At 43.0% G+C, this 17,713-nt stretch overlaps 2 protein-coding genes across 2 annotated transcripts; one reads left to right on the forward strand and one right to left on the reverse strand.

The window, feature by feature from the left end:
* Positions 1-488: 488 nt before the first annotated feature.
* Positions 489-5,012, forward strand: LOC308105847 (V-set domain-containing T-cell activation inhibitor 1-like; the record flags this gene model as incomplete). The annotated part of the gene is made up of 4 exons (XM_080456771.1): positions 489-520; positions 1,121-1,182; positions 2,810-3,175; positions 4,750-5,012. The coding sequence occupies 4 exons, from the start codon at positions 489-491 to the stop codon at positions 5,010-5,012; spliced, it is 723 nt and encodes a 240-aa protein (XP_080312897.1).
* A 10,662-nt stretch (positions 5,013-15,674) lies between these two features.
* LOC308105848 (T-complex protein 11-like protein 2) lies at positions 15,675-17,201 on the reverse strand (the record flags this gene model as incomplete). The annotated part of the gene is made up of 1 exon (XM_080456772.1): positions 15,675-17,201. One exon carries the CDS (start codon positions 17,199-17,201, stop codon positions 15,675-15,677), a length of 1,527 nt encoding a protein of 508 aa, XP_080312898.1.
* Between the last annotated feature and the right edge of the window lie 512 nt (positions 17,202-17,713).

Consider the following 17,713-nt stretch of genomic DNA (forward strand, 5'->3'; position numbering starts at 1 on the left):
CGAGTAAGTATATACGGTAGGTTTTTAAGTGGTTATAAATACAATATTGACATAAGGAGTAGCGTTTCCTCCTGGATGCTGTGGGAAACTCTTCAGGTAGGTTTCAACTCAAACAGTAACAGTAGGTTAGATACGACGATCAATTGAATAACCGAGAAGCACGTTCTTTATATTATTATTATTTTATATACCAATTAATCGATGAACCACTTAAGGGGTATGTTATATTTCATCGCACAATTAATATTCTTTTTGAAAAAACCTTGTAGATCTGCTATTTTCACTATTTTTAAATCTTGTTGACATGTTTTTTAAACTTTCCGTCTATAACGACATCCCCAACATAGCAAACAATTATTAATCGATTATTCTATTAAATGAACAGTTAAATCGATCAAGTTTGATGAACTTTTGCACCCCTCATGTTCAGGGAGACAAGCCGCGTGATCTAGCTGTTGACTGGAGACGGTGCAGGTTTCTCTGAGACCATGGCTTCCCTGGGAGACGTTATCTTCGTCAGGTACGTCTGCATGTGGGCTTTCACTATCATCAGTACTGTCAAATATTGTATATGAATTTGTTGGATTCATAGCGTGTATTTTCAGATATTTAACCTCTTAAACCCTCAGTACTTAGTACCCTCAAACTCTCAATACCTACTCTTTTTCCCTCTACACCAAATCTCTTTGCCGAAAATAGACGTTCTACAAGCTGCTACAAGTTGCAGTGCAATGTGTTGTGAGCTTGTAGATCTGCTATTTTTGGCGAATGTTTCCCCAGAATAGGGATGCTTGGGTTCAAGTGGTTAATGAAAGAAAATAAGTCCTATCACACAAACATTTGGCAGCCCCCTTGTAGTACTCTACAGACCCCTTAGCGGTCCCGGACCTCCTGTTGAAGACCCACGATATAGGCAATAAATGTACCATATGGTGCTAATGTGTGGGCCACAGTTTATACTCAATGAAAGTTTGAGGCGCTGATTAATGGTGGAGATTAGAGTTTAACGTGTTTAATATTATTAAGGGACCATTTGATATTTAATTTGATTTGATGTGACTGTTAACTATCAATACACCTTGGTGGTGAAAACACTGATGATGTTTCTCTATATTTGCAGTATGGTTATCCTCATTGGCATATTTTCAGCCGTCATCATCCTCATACTGGCCCTGGCAGCAGGTAAGACGTTTGTGAACTTGTGGGGGTCTTTAGGTCATTGTGGGCCCAAGCGGGCCCACAAATAATTGGCAAAACACTAAGATTGTATTGATAATATAACAAAACAAATTAAGTACAGGAAAATGACATGGCATTTTTTCTTTTAAACCTTGAATAATTAGTTTCAATTCATTGTGATCCCGATAAAAAGGAACTAAAAGTATACTACGTTGGTTCCATCAATCCAATCGATTGATTGATCATTAAAATAAACATGCTCTGAAAATACACTTTGCATTAATGAATTCCTGTATATACAATATATATATATATATATATATATATATATATATATATATATATATATATATATATATATATATATATATATATATATATATGAGAGACAACATTGGGGTTCAAGTACTGTATATGTTCACTTTGGGTCCTAGAAACACATCAGTTCCCACATTGTGTTCCTGTAACATGGAAGTCAAGTTTTGCAGGGAGTATTTACATGATGTCCTGAGCTATTATATTAATGTATGCATGGAGCTCATTGCTAACAGGGATGACAGTGTGAGTTTACACAGGTGTGTTTGGGTAAGATAATTGCTTCTTGTCAATGGAGTCTTTGCTGACTCTCTTGAACCCATGAAACTCTAGACGTTGCTGTCAGGCAGAAACCTCCTATATCCATTATTTTAATTGTTTATGTTGGGTTTTTCCCCCGGTAAATTAATGCCCCCACTCCGTCATACTGTAGCGGAAATAGCCGATCTACAACCTATGTAGATTGGCTATGTTAGCCATACTTTGAATTTGAATTCTGAAAAGAAACCGTTTTGGACATGTGAGGTTTCCACAAGACGGCAACCATATTGTCTCTGTCGGGTGGAAACCTCAAGTGTCCAAGACTGTTACTTTTCAGGATTCAAATAAAAAAATAGCAGATCTACAAGCTCGAAATGCTACTTTTGATGCTTTTGTGTGACTCTGTACTATGATCAAGTAGGGCGTTAATTTAGCGAAAAACACAAAAAGTTAGAATATGGAGATAAGAGATGCTATTATATTGTTCCTTATGACATTTGTTGCACTCTTAACCCAATTAGACCGGGAACCCCTATACGTAACTATACCTTTCAATCCAGGAACCCCTTTTGGGGTAATTGTTGATGTATATAGCAACATACATTTTTTGTAATTTTTGAATAAATATTTGAAGTTTTTCGGAAAACTTAGGTCAGTTTTTAGAATCAGCCTCAGGTCTAAATTGGTTAAATAATCTGTAATGTTCTATTTTTATGTAAATGTTTGTATGTTGTTTGTTGTAAGTTGTCATAAAAAAGCCCCTCCTGTTTTCTGCGCTACACTAAATACCTTCACCAAAAAATACGCTGAAAACCTAATGTTTGCCCCAGAATGGGGACACACCGGATGTGTGTGTGTGTGTGTGTGTGTGTGTGTGTGTGCGTGTGCGTGTGTATTCGTGTTTGCACGTATTTGTGCATTTTCCAATTAGATAGCCATACTGTATTTTGTCACAGACTTTAATGCAATTGATTGTGCCTGAGATGTTTTTTTGTAAATGATTGAATATTTTGTGTGTAGAGAAAATTCTTTAAGAACAATCCTTGTTCAACAGAAAACAACAGGCAATCCTCTCCTTCTCCCAGAGCTCAGAGCGACAACAAATGGCCCGTGGGCAACCTGGGACAAGACCTCCTTCTGAGCTGCTACCTGCCCTCCAGACCGGCCAGCGATGTGTCGGTCACCTGGAGGAAGGAGGGGCTTAGCGGCCTGGTCTACTGCTTTCGGCACGGAATCGCGGTCCTCAAGGACCAGAACGCCACCTTCCAGGACAGAACGCACGTCTTCCCCGACGCCATCGTCGACGGGAATGTTTCTCTGCTGCTCAGGAGGGTGAGGCGGAGCGACCAGGGCGTCTACAGCTGCCGGGTGGACACCTCCACCGGGGGCAGCAGCGTTGATGTGGACCTTAAAGTAGGAGGTAAGAAGAGTAGAGCCCCGACACGTGACGGATGTTTGGGTTCCGTTGCCGATCCCGATGTTGAAGAGGCCTAGACCATGTGTTTTGACCCATATTTTGTTAAGAAAAAAGTACAAAATCTTGAAATATGTTGGAAAAAACAAATACTTTTTTTGATAGATTAATTTAAATTAAGTAGACCCCAACCTAATTAAACTTTGAATTATGCAATTAACAAGTAAATACAAAATACACAAACTATTTTTAAGCCCTATTTAAACATAAAAAAAGGCAATCTACAAGCTCACAACTTGTAGATCTGCTATTTTAGGAAAAAAAAGAGGAAAACATAGGGACACATCGAATGCATAATTGCCTATACAGATGTCGTCAAAGAAGTCAAATAATGATATATCCTTCAGTTTATTTACTTTTAGCAGCACTTACATCTTTGAGGCAAAGACAACAAGGTCAACCAGCTGCTTTTAATGGTTCTATGTACTGCAGGCACTGAGGCTGAGGGCACATACTGTATACAGTAGCCTAACGATCATCAGAGATCTCTGCCTACTGATGCTGATGCTTCTCAAAGTGGGGTCCGGGGACCCCCAGGTGTCTTTGAGGAGTTAGGGGTCTGAAAGTAGCCATTGCGGCATTCCTGGGCAATCCTATTTAGTTGTAAACTGTACTTCCTTGTGCTTTTTTCTCTGCAAAATTCTAAATAAAGTATTCAATTAAGGGTCCATTTGGTTCCATTGCTACACTCTCAGAGTTAAATTAACACTGAGTCCCAGGTTTGGGCAGCCATGCTGTAGCTGAATGGTTAGAGAGCCCGCCTGGGAAGCCCAAGGTCCCTGGTTCGTCTCCACGCCCCACCAATGTGTCGAAGTGTCCCTGAGCAAGACACTTAACCCCTAACCGCTCGCTAATATTGTTTCCCTAGGATGAGCGGGGCGTGGGAGCGCTTGTTTTCGGACAGCTCCGGCGGTCTGAAGCGGACTTGAGCCACGAGAGGCACCGGCGAGCGAGCTCAAGCGAGCGAGTCGCCGCGCCGAACGTCTCGAAGTCCGCCTCAGCCGACTCGCCACTGTTCGAGTTATGTCCCGATAGGGACAGGATCGTAAATCCTCACCCCCCCCCCTAGTCTTGGCACCTCCGAGACGTCAACACTGCCTCGTGGCACGGTCCAAGCTAACACAGGCCTGAAGTCTTTGCATTGGTTCTGTGGTGTTGTTTTATTTTATTTTTCCCACCTCATTTAGATGTCACCAGATGTACAGTATCATTAAAGGTGCAGTAAGTGATTTTCTTTTGTTGATCTTTAGTAATCAGAAAATACATGTTCAGGTCGAGATACAGATTTCATTCAATCAGGAGAGAGAACTTATACAGGATACAAGTGAAATTGAAAGTGATGAAAAAAGAAATGAGCAGACAAAATTGGAACTGGAACACTAGCTGGAGAGATTGGGAGACACTGAACAAACATTCTATATAGCAATGATCACTATCAGATTGTCTGGCTACGCGAGACTAGGGGGCACAGTGTGCAAGGTGCCAAGCATTTGAATCCCCATTATTGTTCCTTTTCGCAGCCTTTTCCGCGCCCTCGTTCGTCTACTCCTCGGGCGTATTGACGGCTACGGCACAAAGATGGCTCCCCAAACCCAGCGTCACGTGGCTGGACCGCGGCGGGAAGGTCCTGAGCGGCAACACAACGTTTTCCCAGAACTCTGCCGGGATCTTCAGTTTCGTCAGCAGCCTGCAGCCTGTCAGCCACAACTACTCCTACTATACCTGCCGCATCCAAAGCAGTGTGGTGATAGTTGTTGGCGAGGCAACTATAACAGGTACATGACATGCACTGCATGGCGCCTAAACCGTGGAGCCACAGAGAGCACGCTACCATTGCCTGTTGCCAGGCGCCCCTCCCACGGCACCCACATTTTATTGCAAGAGTTTTCGAAAATAGCCGATGCATATGTTTAAAGTGCTCATGTGGCCTAATAGTTGCTTATTTTGGGCTTGTTTTCCTAGACCTGGTTGCTTATTTCTCTCACAAAATATGGCAACACTGCAACATAAACGTATCGACTTCTTTAGATAGATGACAAGCGACCAAGAGAAGGTGCTTATGTATAGATGGATAGATACCGTTATTGATCCCGCAGGGAATTTCAGTCACCCAGAGGCAGCACAGTTACAAAGTTTCAAATACAGAGTAAGGAACTACTAGTACTGTCGGATACAGCAATACAAATATACAAAAGTATACGCACATATACAACTATCCTGCACAACCGTGCAACCACTAATGCAATGCAATGCAATGCAGTTCAATGCAAACTAGACGCGTCGCAATTCTGGGAAATTGCAAAGTGTGGTTGCGCCGACGCGGGTCGCAGGCGGCCGCTGGGACGTGAGGGATACGCCGGGAGGATTACCGTCGGAAGCCGCGCGACGTGCGATTCGAATTCGGTGCCGATCAGATCCCGCGTTTGTGACACGTGCCGTTTTGATTTGAGGAAATAGGCCCCTCCCACTAAAGAAACAGGCCCCTCCCACAAATGTAGCGAGCCAATGACATCGTCATGTCACTCCTGAGATCACTTGCTTTTCTTTTTGAGAGAACTGATCCCCCCAAAAATCATGTTTTTGTGTCAAACGGTTACATTTTGCGCATTTGTGGCGCGCCCTATGGGTCAAAGTGGAAATGCTTTTGGGGATTTGTTGAGTAAACCATCCTCGACATGTGATTCTAATTTGGGATTGATTGGACGTTTCGTTCGCGATTTTAGGCATTTTTTGTAAAACGGGCCCCTCCCGCTAACTTTGGAATCCAATTACGGCCGAACGGTATAGACTATCAAAATTCCGTTTGGATATGTTTATCGCATGGGTCCAGAGATCATGTGTAACGATTTCTGTGAGATTTGGACAAAATCTGTAGGAGGAGGAGATAAAAGTGTGTTTTGAAGAAAATTCAAAATGGCGGAAAATCTATCCAGACGCAAATGGGCGTGGCCTATATGGGGAGTTGTGTTATGACCCAAGGAATTTAGGGGGAAACAAGATTTTTATTCTACGACCTACGGTTCAAGAGTTATAGGCCAAAACGTAAAGTGGGCTGTTATAGCACCACCATGTGGCCGAATGATGTAATTTTTTTTATATAATTTCGCAGGTAAATTATAAACCTCCCCTCCAAGTCTTGTAAGTTTAGCCCTTACGGTTTCTGAGAAAAAAATACTTGAAATCAAGTTTTTTCATTTTCCCATTAAAGTGGATGGGGAAATTTAATGCACTAATAAATCAATATCAATTAAACTATGTAACCAATCTCTTAGCAAAATACAAGCGCACGATTACCGGTGAAGCCGGTCATTTTGACATATGGCACTAAATTGGGGAATAAAAACTGTGGGAGGAGTAGCGGTTTGAAATAAAGTTTATCTAGAAATAAAGTGGGAAGAGTACTATAGTCTAAAAGTGACTGTCAACAGTGCAATCAGTACAATAACCATACCCTAAAGTGTCATTAGAGGTCAGAGTCCCTTGGTACATCTTTTATTCCAAGTTATATGATTAACCGTGGCAGATGCCCCACTATATCCAGGTGGAAGGGGTGAGAGGGGTTTGCCATGATGGCATCCAGCTTCGCTGTACGCACCTCAGCCACCTCCTCCACCCGCGCCTTTGAGGTCCCCTTGAAAGAGCCTGCCTTCCTCACCAACCTGTTTAGGTCTGAGCCTTCTCAAATATTTCTCAAATACTGTAGTCATAGCGTCCTTGTTCTGGGCCTGTCATAACAGGCGATCATTTGCCGAAATGAGCAGATCTATAAGCACACAACGTGTCAGTGTTTTTTACACGTTTTGAGCTTGTAGATCTGCTATTTTCTGCGACGAGATTCGGTTTAGAGGGAAAAGGGCCGGGTCCAAGGATAGAGCTCTGGGGGAAGTGTATAGGGTTTATTTGGTTAAAAGGGTAATACACTAACTTATTTTTGCCTGTCTCTGGGTACTACACAATATTAAGAACTGCTTTGGGGGGAGAGTAGAAACGAATAGATACTGTAGCCACCTGACTCACAGCAGCACTTCCCAGATCAATATATCGTTGCTGTTGGGCAGAAACCTCATATATCTCCATAATTCAACTTAACAACTAGATGCCCGAAACTCTAGTTGTATAAAGTTGCAGATTAAACTTTCTCCCGGACCGGAAGATTTATGATTTATAACAAAAGCAATGAAATGTGTTTCTTTTTTTCCCCAGACAGAGGAGTTGCTGTAAGGAATTTCCTCACCTATGGATCTGCATCACCCCTAGCGACCTCTAAACAGCTGACTCTCATGTCAACATGTTTACTCCTCTCCATCACTTCTCTGATCTGATCACGTTATTATACAAGATTACACACCAGTGAAATGGCCTAAGACAGGGCTGCCCTAAAGGAAGATCGCGATCTACCAGTAGATCACAAGGACTGCACAGGTAGACCACATGACATGCCCCTAAAATAAATTAAAAAAAACCCCCCTCCTTTTGGCATCTGCTACTTGAATTAAGGTGACTTGATTGATTTGCAAATGGCCTATAAGCTCCCTTTGACCCACCATGCAATGCTTTGTTTACAAGAGTGTTGCGCGCGTCAGTAAACAAGCTGAGAATCCCCAACTTCCATACAGAATGGGAGGAAGACATTTTTTATTCACTATGTCCTTATTCCAAGTGTGTTTGCTTATATGTAACTCTAGTGTCACTATTCCAAAGAAAGGACATTTGTAACAGCAACCCTCGGGTACATTTTTGAAGTATTTTCAGTAATGGGATAAAAAACAAAGTTTAAAGTAGCTCAGAAGTCAAAAAGGTGTGGTCACCCCTGGCCTAGTGGTTGAGCACTAATTGTCAATCACTTTCCCCTTAAAATGTAGTGACACACGTGCACAAATGTATGTACTTGACAGAAGAAGGACATTAGGTACAGATACTGTATAGTAAGTACTTACACGCTATATATATTGTTTTTTTTACTTTCCAAAAATAGCTTGTCTTTGGGCGCCAATAGCCGAGGGTTAAGGCGCGTACCACATAGGCTCTGATGCCTGACAGCAAGTCCCGGGTTCAATTCCCGAGCCGGACTCTACTGTACTATCAATACATATAGTGGCCGTGTACCCCCATCTCATAAGAGAAGATATGTCAACCTTTTTTTTTTAAATAGACGATCTACAACCTCACAATTTAGTTATTTTGGAATAGCATAATAGCCTTGGGGGTCCCTGGACCCCACCCCAGAGAACCAGTGCAATGCAGCATGGGCTACATTTGCTGTCAATGTATGTCAGTTTGATGTTGTTACTGTGTAACAGGTTCATGTGTCAACTCGTAGATAGGTGCAAATGTGCAATTTACTGCAATAACGGGCACAGTGGTATAAAGCATTTGGTAGCCGAAAAACATCCCTGTGTACCAAAACAAACAGTTGGCACCAAAATATAGCAAGAGGGCAGTGTGCAGGTACACACCACCACACTACTCCAGTGGCTGATAACTGCTGGTATGGAGGGAAAGAATGGGTACAAAATGTATGTAAGCTTTCAAATGATGTGTCATGCATTGAACTCAGAAGATATTCAAAATAGATATGCTATTTGAATGTTGTTAAACTTTTTTTTGGGTGTAATTTCGGCAAGAGGAAATGACTAAGAGGGGGTTATTGTCATTTTAAGAGCCATATTTGATACATCACCAGAGGGTGCAGTCAAGGCCAAGGCAAGGTAAATAAAATGAAGGTACGGTCATGTACGTCATTTCCGTCAGCTGGGTGGCAAACTGCAGCCGTGGAATATATTGGAGTCTATGAGAGCAAGGTGGACCAGCTTAGAACAAACACTATTTCTGAACGACAGCGACCTTTGTGAAATACTATAATATATAATAATAATAATAATTTTGCCCAGGAAAATAAAAGAAGACATATCAAATATTGTTTTCTGCTGTGTTGCTTTTCGATGTGTACACTGTATAAGATGAGCTATCTAAAGAGCACAAAGTAAGTTTCTGAAAGTGCCAAAGTATCGCGAGACTGTCCATCATTGACTGACCAAATCTTGTGATACTGCTGAGCCAGAAACGATATATGCCGCTGTTTAGATGCCTCAATAAAATTATACAGTGTGCACAAACAAGTGATTATAAAACAACCTGTTGATATGTCTTCTTTTATATTCCTGAACTGATTAACTGAGAAAGGTCCCAATCGTTCAGAAATAGTGTTTGTTCATAAGCTGTCCAGCCGGCTCTCATCACCAAACTTTCGGTTCCAGTTTTGCCTCTATTATACAAGCCTATGAGAGAACATATTACTCCAGTTCTAGCTTACTACACTGGCTCCCGGTTGTTTTTAGGATCGATTTAAAAATTATTTTACTAGTTTATAAAGCTCTAAATGGTCTGGCACCTTCCTACCTCTATGACTGCCTAGAGAGATATGTTCCGAACCGGCCCCTCAGGTCTTCAAGTGCTGACCTGCTCGAGGTGCCTACAATGACATATAAAAAACACGGTGGGGGCGTCCGCTGGCCTAGCGGTCCAGGCGCATACCACATAAGCTGGTAATCCAGCATGACAGCGTGTCACGGGTTCGACTCCCGTTCCCGACGACCTTTGCTGTATGTCTCCCCCCATCTCTCTCCCCATTTCCTGTCAGCCTACTGTCCTGTCAAAAAAAAAAAAAAAAAAACACGGTGAAGCAGCATTCTGCTTCTACGGACCGACAGCGTGGAATAAACTCCCATTACACCTAAGACAGGCAGCCTCTGTGGATATCCTTAAAGCACAGCTCAGGAGCTACAGTACTTCTTCACTCTTGCTTTTAGCAGATTTTTTGGTTGTTTTTTAAATCCTCACTGTGTTGTTATCCATGTCCTCACTGTATTGCCTGATTCACTGCCTTTTGCGATTATTTTAATGTTGTTTTATGCTTCTGCTTTTCTTTTTTGCTTTATTGTTAAATTAGTTGTAACTATAATTGTATTCTTGCTCTGTAAAGCACTTTGAGCTGCATTACATGTCATGAAAGGTGCTATACAAATACAGTTTATTATTATTATCATTATTATTATGCTACTGCAGTTTTCTCTCACACAAATTCAAAGCATTTGAACAGCCCCAATGAGCAGTAACTGTAAATGTTTTGCATGTCAGGGGAGGCTGCTGATCGACGCGTCCGTCCGCAGGCAGGCAGCCCATTTAAAGTATTATCATCATACCCCCTCAACTACTTCTATCATCTGTAGGCCTCCATCGTCTCCAAATGTAATTTGGTTGAAATCATCAACAGTGGCACTGATTTGCCATCAGTGTGTGAATGCACGTTCCACTGCACGGTGACAGCAGTGACAGTGATGTAGCCTAATCAAGAATGGAATCAGTGGCTATATAAACCTAAATGGAGCAAAAAAACCTAAATGTCTATACTGTCCAAATTAGGTGCATATTTTGTTGACCATCATCCTCCACCTGTTGCAACTCCAGATGAAGCTGACGTTACAGCGATTCATCCAACACACTAGCCACATTAACAGGTTGGCACTGTGACTGTCACTGTCTGCAAGAATGTGATGTTAGTAAATTGAAGTTCAATATAGCCGCCTAGCCTGCTTATCATGACCTTCAAATGGTGGCGAGTGGTAGGAAGTTGACTTTGTACTTGATGGATGAAATCAAAAAACATGAAAATGGACATTGGAGTATTTATTGTAAGCATATTTTGATGCCCATGGTATTGTATTTTTACTTGACTCAAGTACAATTTTGAATACAGGCCTTTTACTTCTAACAGAGTATTATTTTTTTCATTGTTGTTTTGTTACTTTTACTCAAGTAAAACATCTGAGTAGGCTTACTTATTCCACCACTGAATAGAATTGACACCACTCTATGTCTCCAGTTTTCCACCCAGTTAGACATCTACCAATGACATATCTGAACATTCCTCCTTTACACAGGAGATGGGCTGATGTGGAGTTTTCATTGTGCTTGTTTAAATAAAAGCTTTTAAATGTATCTCCCTGCCTTCTCCTACTATGTCTTCCTAAAGTTACTTATACTGTGGGCCTACATTGATCTCTATTCCGTGACAGTTACTCACCTCCTCCACCAGGTGGCGAAAGACACGGCAGTGGCAGTGCCTGGATCCCAAACTCGTGACCCAAAAGAGAGATTTGATGTCTCCCCGGGACCCAAACGAGTGAAAATAGTCGATCTGCAAGCTGGGGCGGACGGTCGGGCAAGGCTGGGTGTGCGGCCGTCCTCCGAACCGGGGCCCCCAGGGGCTTTGGACTCCAGGGGCCCGGCAGTCACATCACACTGACCTTTGTGACTTGGGCGCACTCTCAACATGTGGAGCTGTAGCCACTCAACTACTTCCCCCACGTTATGGGGGATTTTGAAATGTGTCCTGCTACACAGCAGCCTTGTATGCAACACATAATACACACCTTTGACATAACACAAAGAAAAGAAAACAAATTAATTACTTAAAAACACAAATACAAGAGCAATGATCCACCGTTCAGCTTGCCCATCGCTAGATTCTAAATCAGCCTCAAAATCGATTTCTGTAGTCTGACCTTAATGCATTTTGGAACTTTATATCTCCTTTTTGAAGGTTGCAGCTTATATTCTCATTCAAAACATTGGCTGGTGTTTCCTTGCCGAACTAAGTAGCCTATATTGTTGTAGATAGGCCTACTAATATGTAGATGGATAGTCTCTCTCTATGCATCTACAGCAAAGCTCCAGAAAAGTGTTTCTGTACACACATCAATGGAAGCATACAGTATATAAGCTATATCTGTTGCAAAATAAATACATATAAATACATAAAAAATAAAACAAAAACAAAGACAATGCATTCACAGGTTATGATTTTAAAAATAAAATAAAACAGACTTAATTTAGAGGATAAAAAATAGCAGATCTACACGCTCACTACCCCACACCATGTGGCACGGGGCGAAACGGAATCTTCTGACCACAGATTGTCTTTGAAAAGATCAGCCTACAACGAGTAGTGCGATCGGCAGAGCGGATAATGGGACTCGAGCTCCCAGCGCTCCAGGAACTGTACAAAAAGCGGTGCGTGGTCAAAGCCAAGCGCATCATCAAGGGCAAGCACCACCCAAGTCACAGACTGTTCAACCCCCTACAACGACCACGACCGGGCAAGGGGCTCTACCGCAGTATCAAGAGTTCCACCACCAGGATCTGGTGTAGTTTCAATCCGGCTGCTGTCAGAATGCTGAATGGGGCATAAGCCTGAATGAGGCATAGGCCTTGTTCAGCAGCCTGACAACAGGCGGCGCAGACTTTTCTGGCTCTTCCTGAACACACCTGTGGATTATACCAGGGACAATGACCTTGGACTTTAGCCCCCCCTCGGACACACCTGTGGACTACACCAAGTACAAATGACTTTTTGTTGCACTCCCTCATGGAGCTACCTGCGGATTATACTAGGGTCAGTCCACTCTAGGTGGACACGCACTGACCTTTTGCACCTTAATCCCTTGTATAACGCACTGACTTTTTTTTATATTTTTTTATTGTGCTCCTTTTCCTCTAAGCACCTTAACGTCCATTGTCTATCATGCACAGTATAAGTATAACATGCACAGTATACAATACATTGCTGCTATGCTCAGGCACCTTAGTTTAGTTTTTTTAGTTTTTTATTATCTCAGGTAATTTGTAAATATGTAGATAACTTGTCTGGCCTTCTGTTGCTCTCTTGTTTTGATCTCCTTCCCACTTGCCCCCCACCCTCTTCTTCTCCTCCCCCCCTCTTCTTTCTATGGAAACTAACGTTGCGATGGGAACGATGTACAAAAAAGAATTTCACCCACTTTTTTTACCTTGTAAACCTGTGATGTGACAATAAAACTGATTCTGATTCTGATTCTGATTGGAGCCATTTTGTGGTGAGGTCATCATTCATCTAGCCGTTCATGATCAAAATAGAACATTTTAGTTAACTGATGATTAAAACGAGGCTTTGCAAAAAAGCGATAACTAACTCAAACTGTATTGTGTTTACAAAACTAACTAAAATAATAGAGAACGTGCACTTTTGTTTTTCTCAAAAATCTTCAAAAATAGCAGAGCTACATCATGCTGCTGTCCCATATTACAATATAAAGCTGAAACTAGCAAACCCACTAATTAAAACTAAATTAATATTGAACTTAACCTTATGCCAACAGCACCTTTGAAGACAATATAAGGCCTGTCAATCGACAGCGGTGAGATGGCTTTTCTGATGTCCTTTGCAGGGTCACTCTCTTTGTACTACTGCATCAATCGTGGGAGTGACCAAATCAAACCAAACTGCAATCACATCCATTGCAATCATGTCCTCTAAAATCTCTCTTAAGCCAACGTGGTCAACGAGCGAAGTCTTTCAGTTAAGTGGATCTCGGGTCTTTCTGGGCCGTGGTGGTGCGACATCAAAGTGAGAGGCCATCGCACTGTAGAAATGGTTTCTAGCCAACCCTTGTTGGCCACACACATCTTGCCTCCATGGCTCCATCACTCACTGTAGGGTACATTTCCATCGGTTTATTTTGTATAGTTTTTTTCTTGATACTCGGTTATGTTTGTCACGCATTGAACGAAGCCTGGTGATGCGAGGTTAGCAGACATCAGCTCAACTCAGTCTTTTGTTAATTTTTTTCCACTACCTGATTCTTTTTGTACCTGTATTTTTAACCTATTTTAAACTTATTTGTTATCTTAATTTTCTTATTATTATTACATTTAAATTGTATTTAAATTGTATTTATTTATTTTTTATTGTCTCCGCCAGGCCGAAGGCATGGCGGAGAGTATGTTTTACCCTCTGTGTGTGTTTGTGTCCGTCTCAGCCAAGCTAACATTGGTCAAGCTTCACATGACATCACAATATGTAATATAAATAGGTAAGACAGGATTAATCAGGAACAGTACTCGCCTGGCGGAGACCTGTGCTCCGAGGAGCACATTTTCTAGTTTTATTTTATTTTATTTTATTTTATTTTATTTATAAAAATTAATTTAATTTAATTTAATTGTGTGTCTGTGTATGCGTCTGTCTGTGTCTATATCTGTGTGTCTGTTTGTCCTGGGAAAACCTCTGGACCGATCACCACCACATTTTTGTAGCTCAGATTAGTACCTCCATTCTTTTTTTGGGCGGTGTTAGCCGCCCCTATAAGTGGGGTTGGGACACCTCATTAGTATTAGTTTCCTGCACTGTGATTGGCCCACTTGGCCCACTTTCCTGTACTGTGATTGGCTGACTCTATTCAGCACTGTGATTGGCTAGCGAGACACATGATGACATTAATAACCTATAAATAGGATTATGCACTTCCAAAAATCTAATTTTTTGGAAGTGAGCTTCCATCACTATGATGACCACTGTGATGACCACACCGCCCACTTCACACTGGGTGTGATCTTATTTTTTTACATTATTGTGATCATTATTGTTTTATATACATTTTAGATTTATTTATCAATGGGGCTCAGATCAGGCTGAAACATGCCCAAATTCAGAGATGACTGTCATCAACAATATGATATTATCAGTCTTGCCCAAATATGGAGTTGCTACTGATGTCATCAATATGATGATGATGATGACATGATGTCAGAGATCCACATGGAAGCTATACGCATCAATTGTACAGGCATCGCTGAAATAAAGCTTGAATATAAGCTCATAGGCCTACTTTATTATCAATATAAACCTTTTCACACTGTTTGCACTGCAAGGTGTCACATCAACACTGCATTTCTGCACTTCCGTCAGTCTAACACACTTTTCCTTCAATGTATCAAAAGTTCTGTTTGAAGAGGTGTAAACCAATCATCAGTCCATGGGCTAGGGAGAGCCATGTTATGTTTTGTTCGCTCTATTCTTTACTATAACTTGATATTTTATTTTATTTTCTTCTCAAAAGTTTGGCACGCTCTCTAGCACCGGCATACTCTAACTTAGAAGCTTCATTCAGACTTAGAAATGTTTGTCTCCTTCCTGAGTAGCCGGGACTTTTTGAATGTTGGGGGAAATACATTTTGAAATAGTGAACTTTTAAAAGAACTACATGTTCAGGCAGCGTTGCGGCCTGAACACCTAGTATCGCAGATCAGACCAACCTGCAAAGCGGTTGGGTTGGCAAATCTAATCCGGATGTTACATTTGTGACTCCCACCGTCCACCCAGCCACAAGGTATTTTTAATATAGGAGGATTTTTGGTCACGGTCGATGCGACATCCACCACGACAATACATCAACTTGGAAGAGTTTGGGAATTAATGAAGACATTGTGCGTTTGTTTTACATGGAACGCCCTGTGTCAGAGACGGCAAGAGATGGAGTCCCGCACTGTTTGTTTCTCCAATACCCACCTAGTCCTTAGAAGTTACAAAGCAGCAGATACTCTATGCATCTATAACAAACAATAAAGCCTATCCTATCCTCTGAGTGGGACCCTGAGCAGTAGTTGCAGAAGGTGCCGGTGACGCGTCACCGAACATTAGCTTCCTGAGAATGCCAGAGTAGAAAGGTCCATAGACACGCTTGTTGTAGTTGACCAGGCCGATGAACTTGGCCCCCAGGGACGCCAGCTCCGGCTGGATGGCTGTCAGGCCGGCAGGTACCTGTTCCAGTTTATCCAGGGGCTTGGGTGCAGTGACGAGACCCACAAAGTACTGCTTTACACGCTCCTCAACGAGACTGCGGATAGGGTTGTCCTCCTGGGCGAGGCTACAGATCTGGCCGGTGAGTGAGGCCTGCAGTGTTGGGGTCAGCGGGGGATACTTCCTCTGTGTCAGAGACTTGTTTAGCTCCCGGCAGATCTGGGCACTGGCAGTCTTTAGCGCCTCCTCCAGGGCGAAGTTGGGACTGTGCAACCCATCCAGGAGAACGCTGATCGTCCTTTTGAGGTGGTCGGCCAGAGAGGACAGGCCTTCGATCGGACCCCCGATGGCACTGTAGACAATAAGCAACACCCCGTTCACTGCCTGGAGTTGCTGAAGCCGCCACTGAATGTCCCACAGACGAATCTCGTCCGTCATCAAGGTCTCCGGCAGTGGGCTGCTGCAGTCCCAGGTAAGGAGACGGAGGAAGGCGTTATCGATGACCAGGAAGGGTGTGGGCAGGGCCGTCTGACCTTTCTCCTGACCATGGGTCTGCTCAGTGGGATTCATGATCAGCACCAGTTCCTCAAGTGATGCATTGATCCAGGAGTTTGTGTGGTCCAAGGCGCTGGGCATAGTGTCTACGATGTTCTGGAATGTGGCTCTCTCATATTCCACGGCTTGCTTCTGTAGCACAGGTCTCAGGTTCTTGATGGTGAAGTTGAGCATGTCTAGCTTCATCAAGTCCAGCACACAGAAGATCTCCTTGAACAGCGTCACTATGTTGTCTGTGATCCCGTAGAGCTTCTTGACTTCCTCGTCTCTGGCTGGTGCGCACAGCTTGCCCATGGTAGTGATGATGTACGAAGCGAGCTCTCGGAAATCCACTGCGTCATTGTCGGCCTGCCGGCGAATCAGGTCAATGTCCAGAGCCTCCATGATCTGGTTCCGCATCCAAATGGCTCTGGTCATGGACAGTAGGGTCTCTCTGATCTCCTTCAGTAGTTGTATGGCAAACTCATACTGCGGTGGGTCGTGGTTCAGCTTAGACTCCAGGGTATCCCAGAAGGCACTGTGGACGATGTCTTTGACTAGTTTGCCCAAACTGTTCTGAGGCAGTTTCAGCGTCTCCAGGGCGAAGCTGGGATTGACGATAATCTCGTGGGCCAGGGTGAGATTGCACAGGTCCCTGGCAGAGGCCATGACTTCATCCATGGTTATGTCAGGAGCGCTGGGGGAGGCGGTGCTGGTGAGGCTGTCAGGGGAAGCGTCCAGGTCGCTGGTGGACGTTACGCTGTCCGGGTATGAGTTCACGTCACTGGAGGTTGACGCGGGATGCTCGTCATTTAGAGGCATGTTTGGTTAGATTCTTCTATGGCTGTCCTGTTACTCCTGTTATTTCGAGCTCAACGTCTTGCATAAGACCCTTTTATGTCCCTTTTATGTCCATAGGCCCTTTTATGCCCATATATGGATGGATACCCCTGATGTCATTAGTATATGCCCATCCATATATGGGGTCTGGGGTTCAATCGACTTCACTGCACTGACTCCTTGGCGACACGGCTTGAAATTGATTAGCCAGACGTTTACGCAAAGAACAAGTACACACTCTGACACACACACACACACACACACACTCACACACACACACACACACACACACACACACACACACACACACACACACACACACACACACACACACACACACACACACACACACACACACACACACACACGCAGAGATTTGTGTCACGTATAGTTAGACTATCTGTGCTTTTATTTTGACAACGGGTACAACGAGTGCAACCGGTATTGCATTAACCGTCGTGGGCATGGATTCCCAACTTGCATCGTTCCCGAGT

Source organism: Gymnoscopelus braueri (genome assembly GCF_963280865.1).
Source record: "Gymnoscopelus braueri genome assembly, chromosome: 18".
Classification (NCBI taxonomy): Eukaryota; Metazoa; Chordata; class Actinopteri; order Myctophiformes; family Myctophidae; genus Gymnoscopelus; species Gymnoscopelus braueri.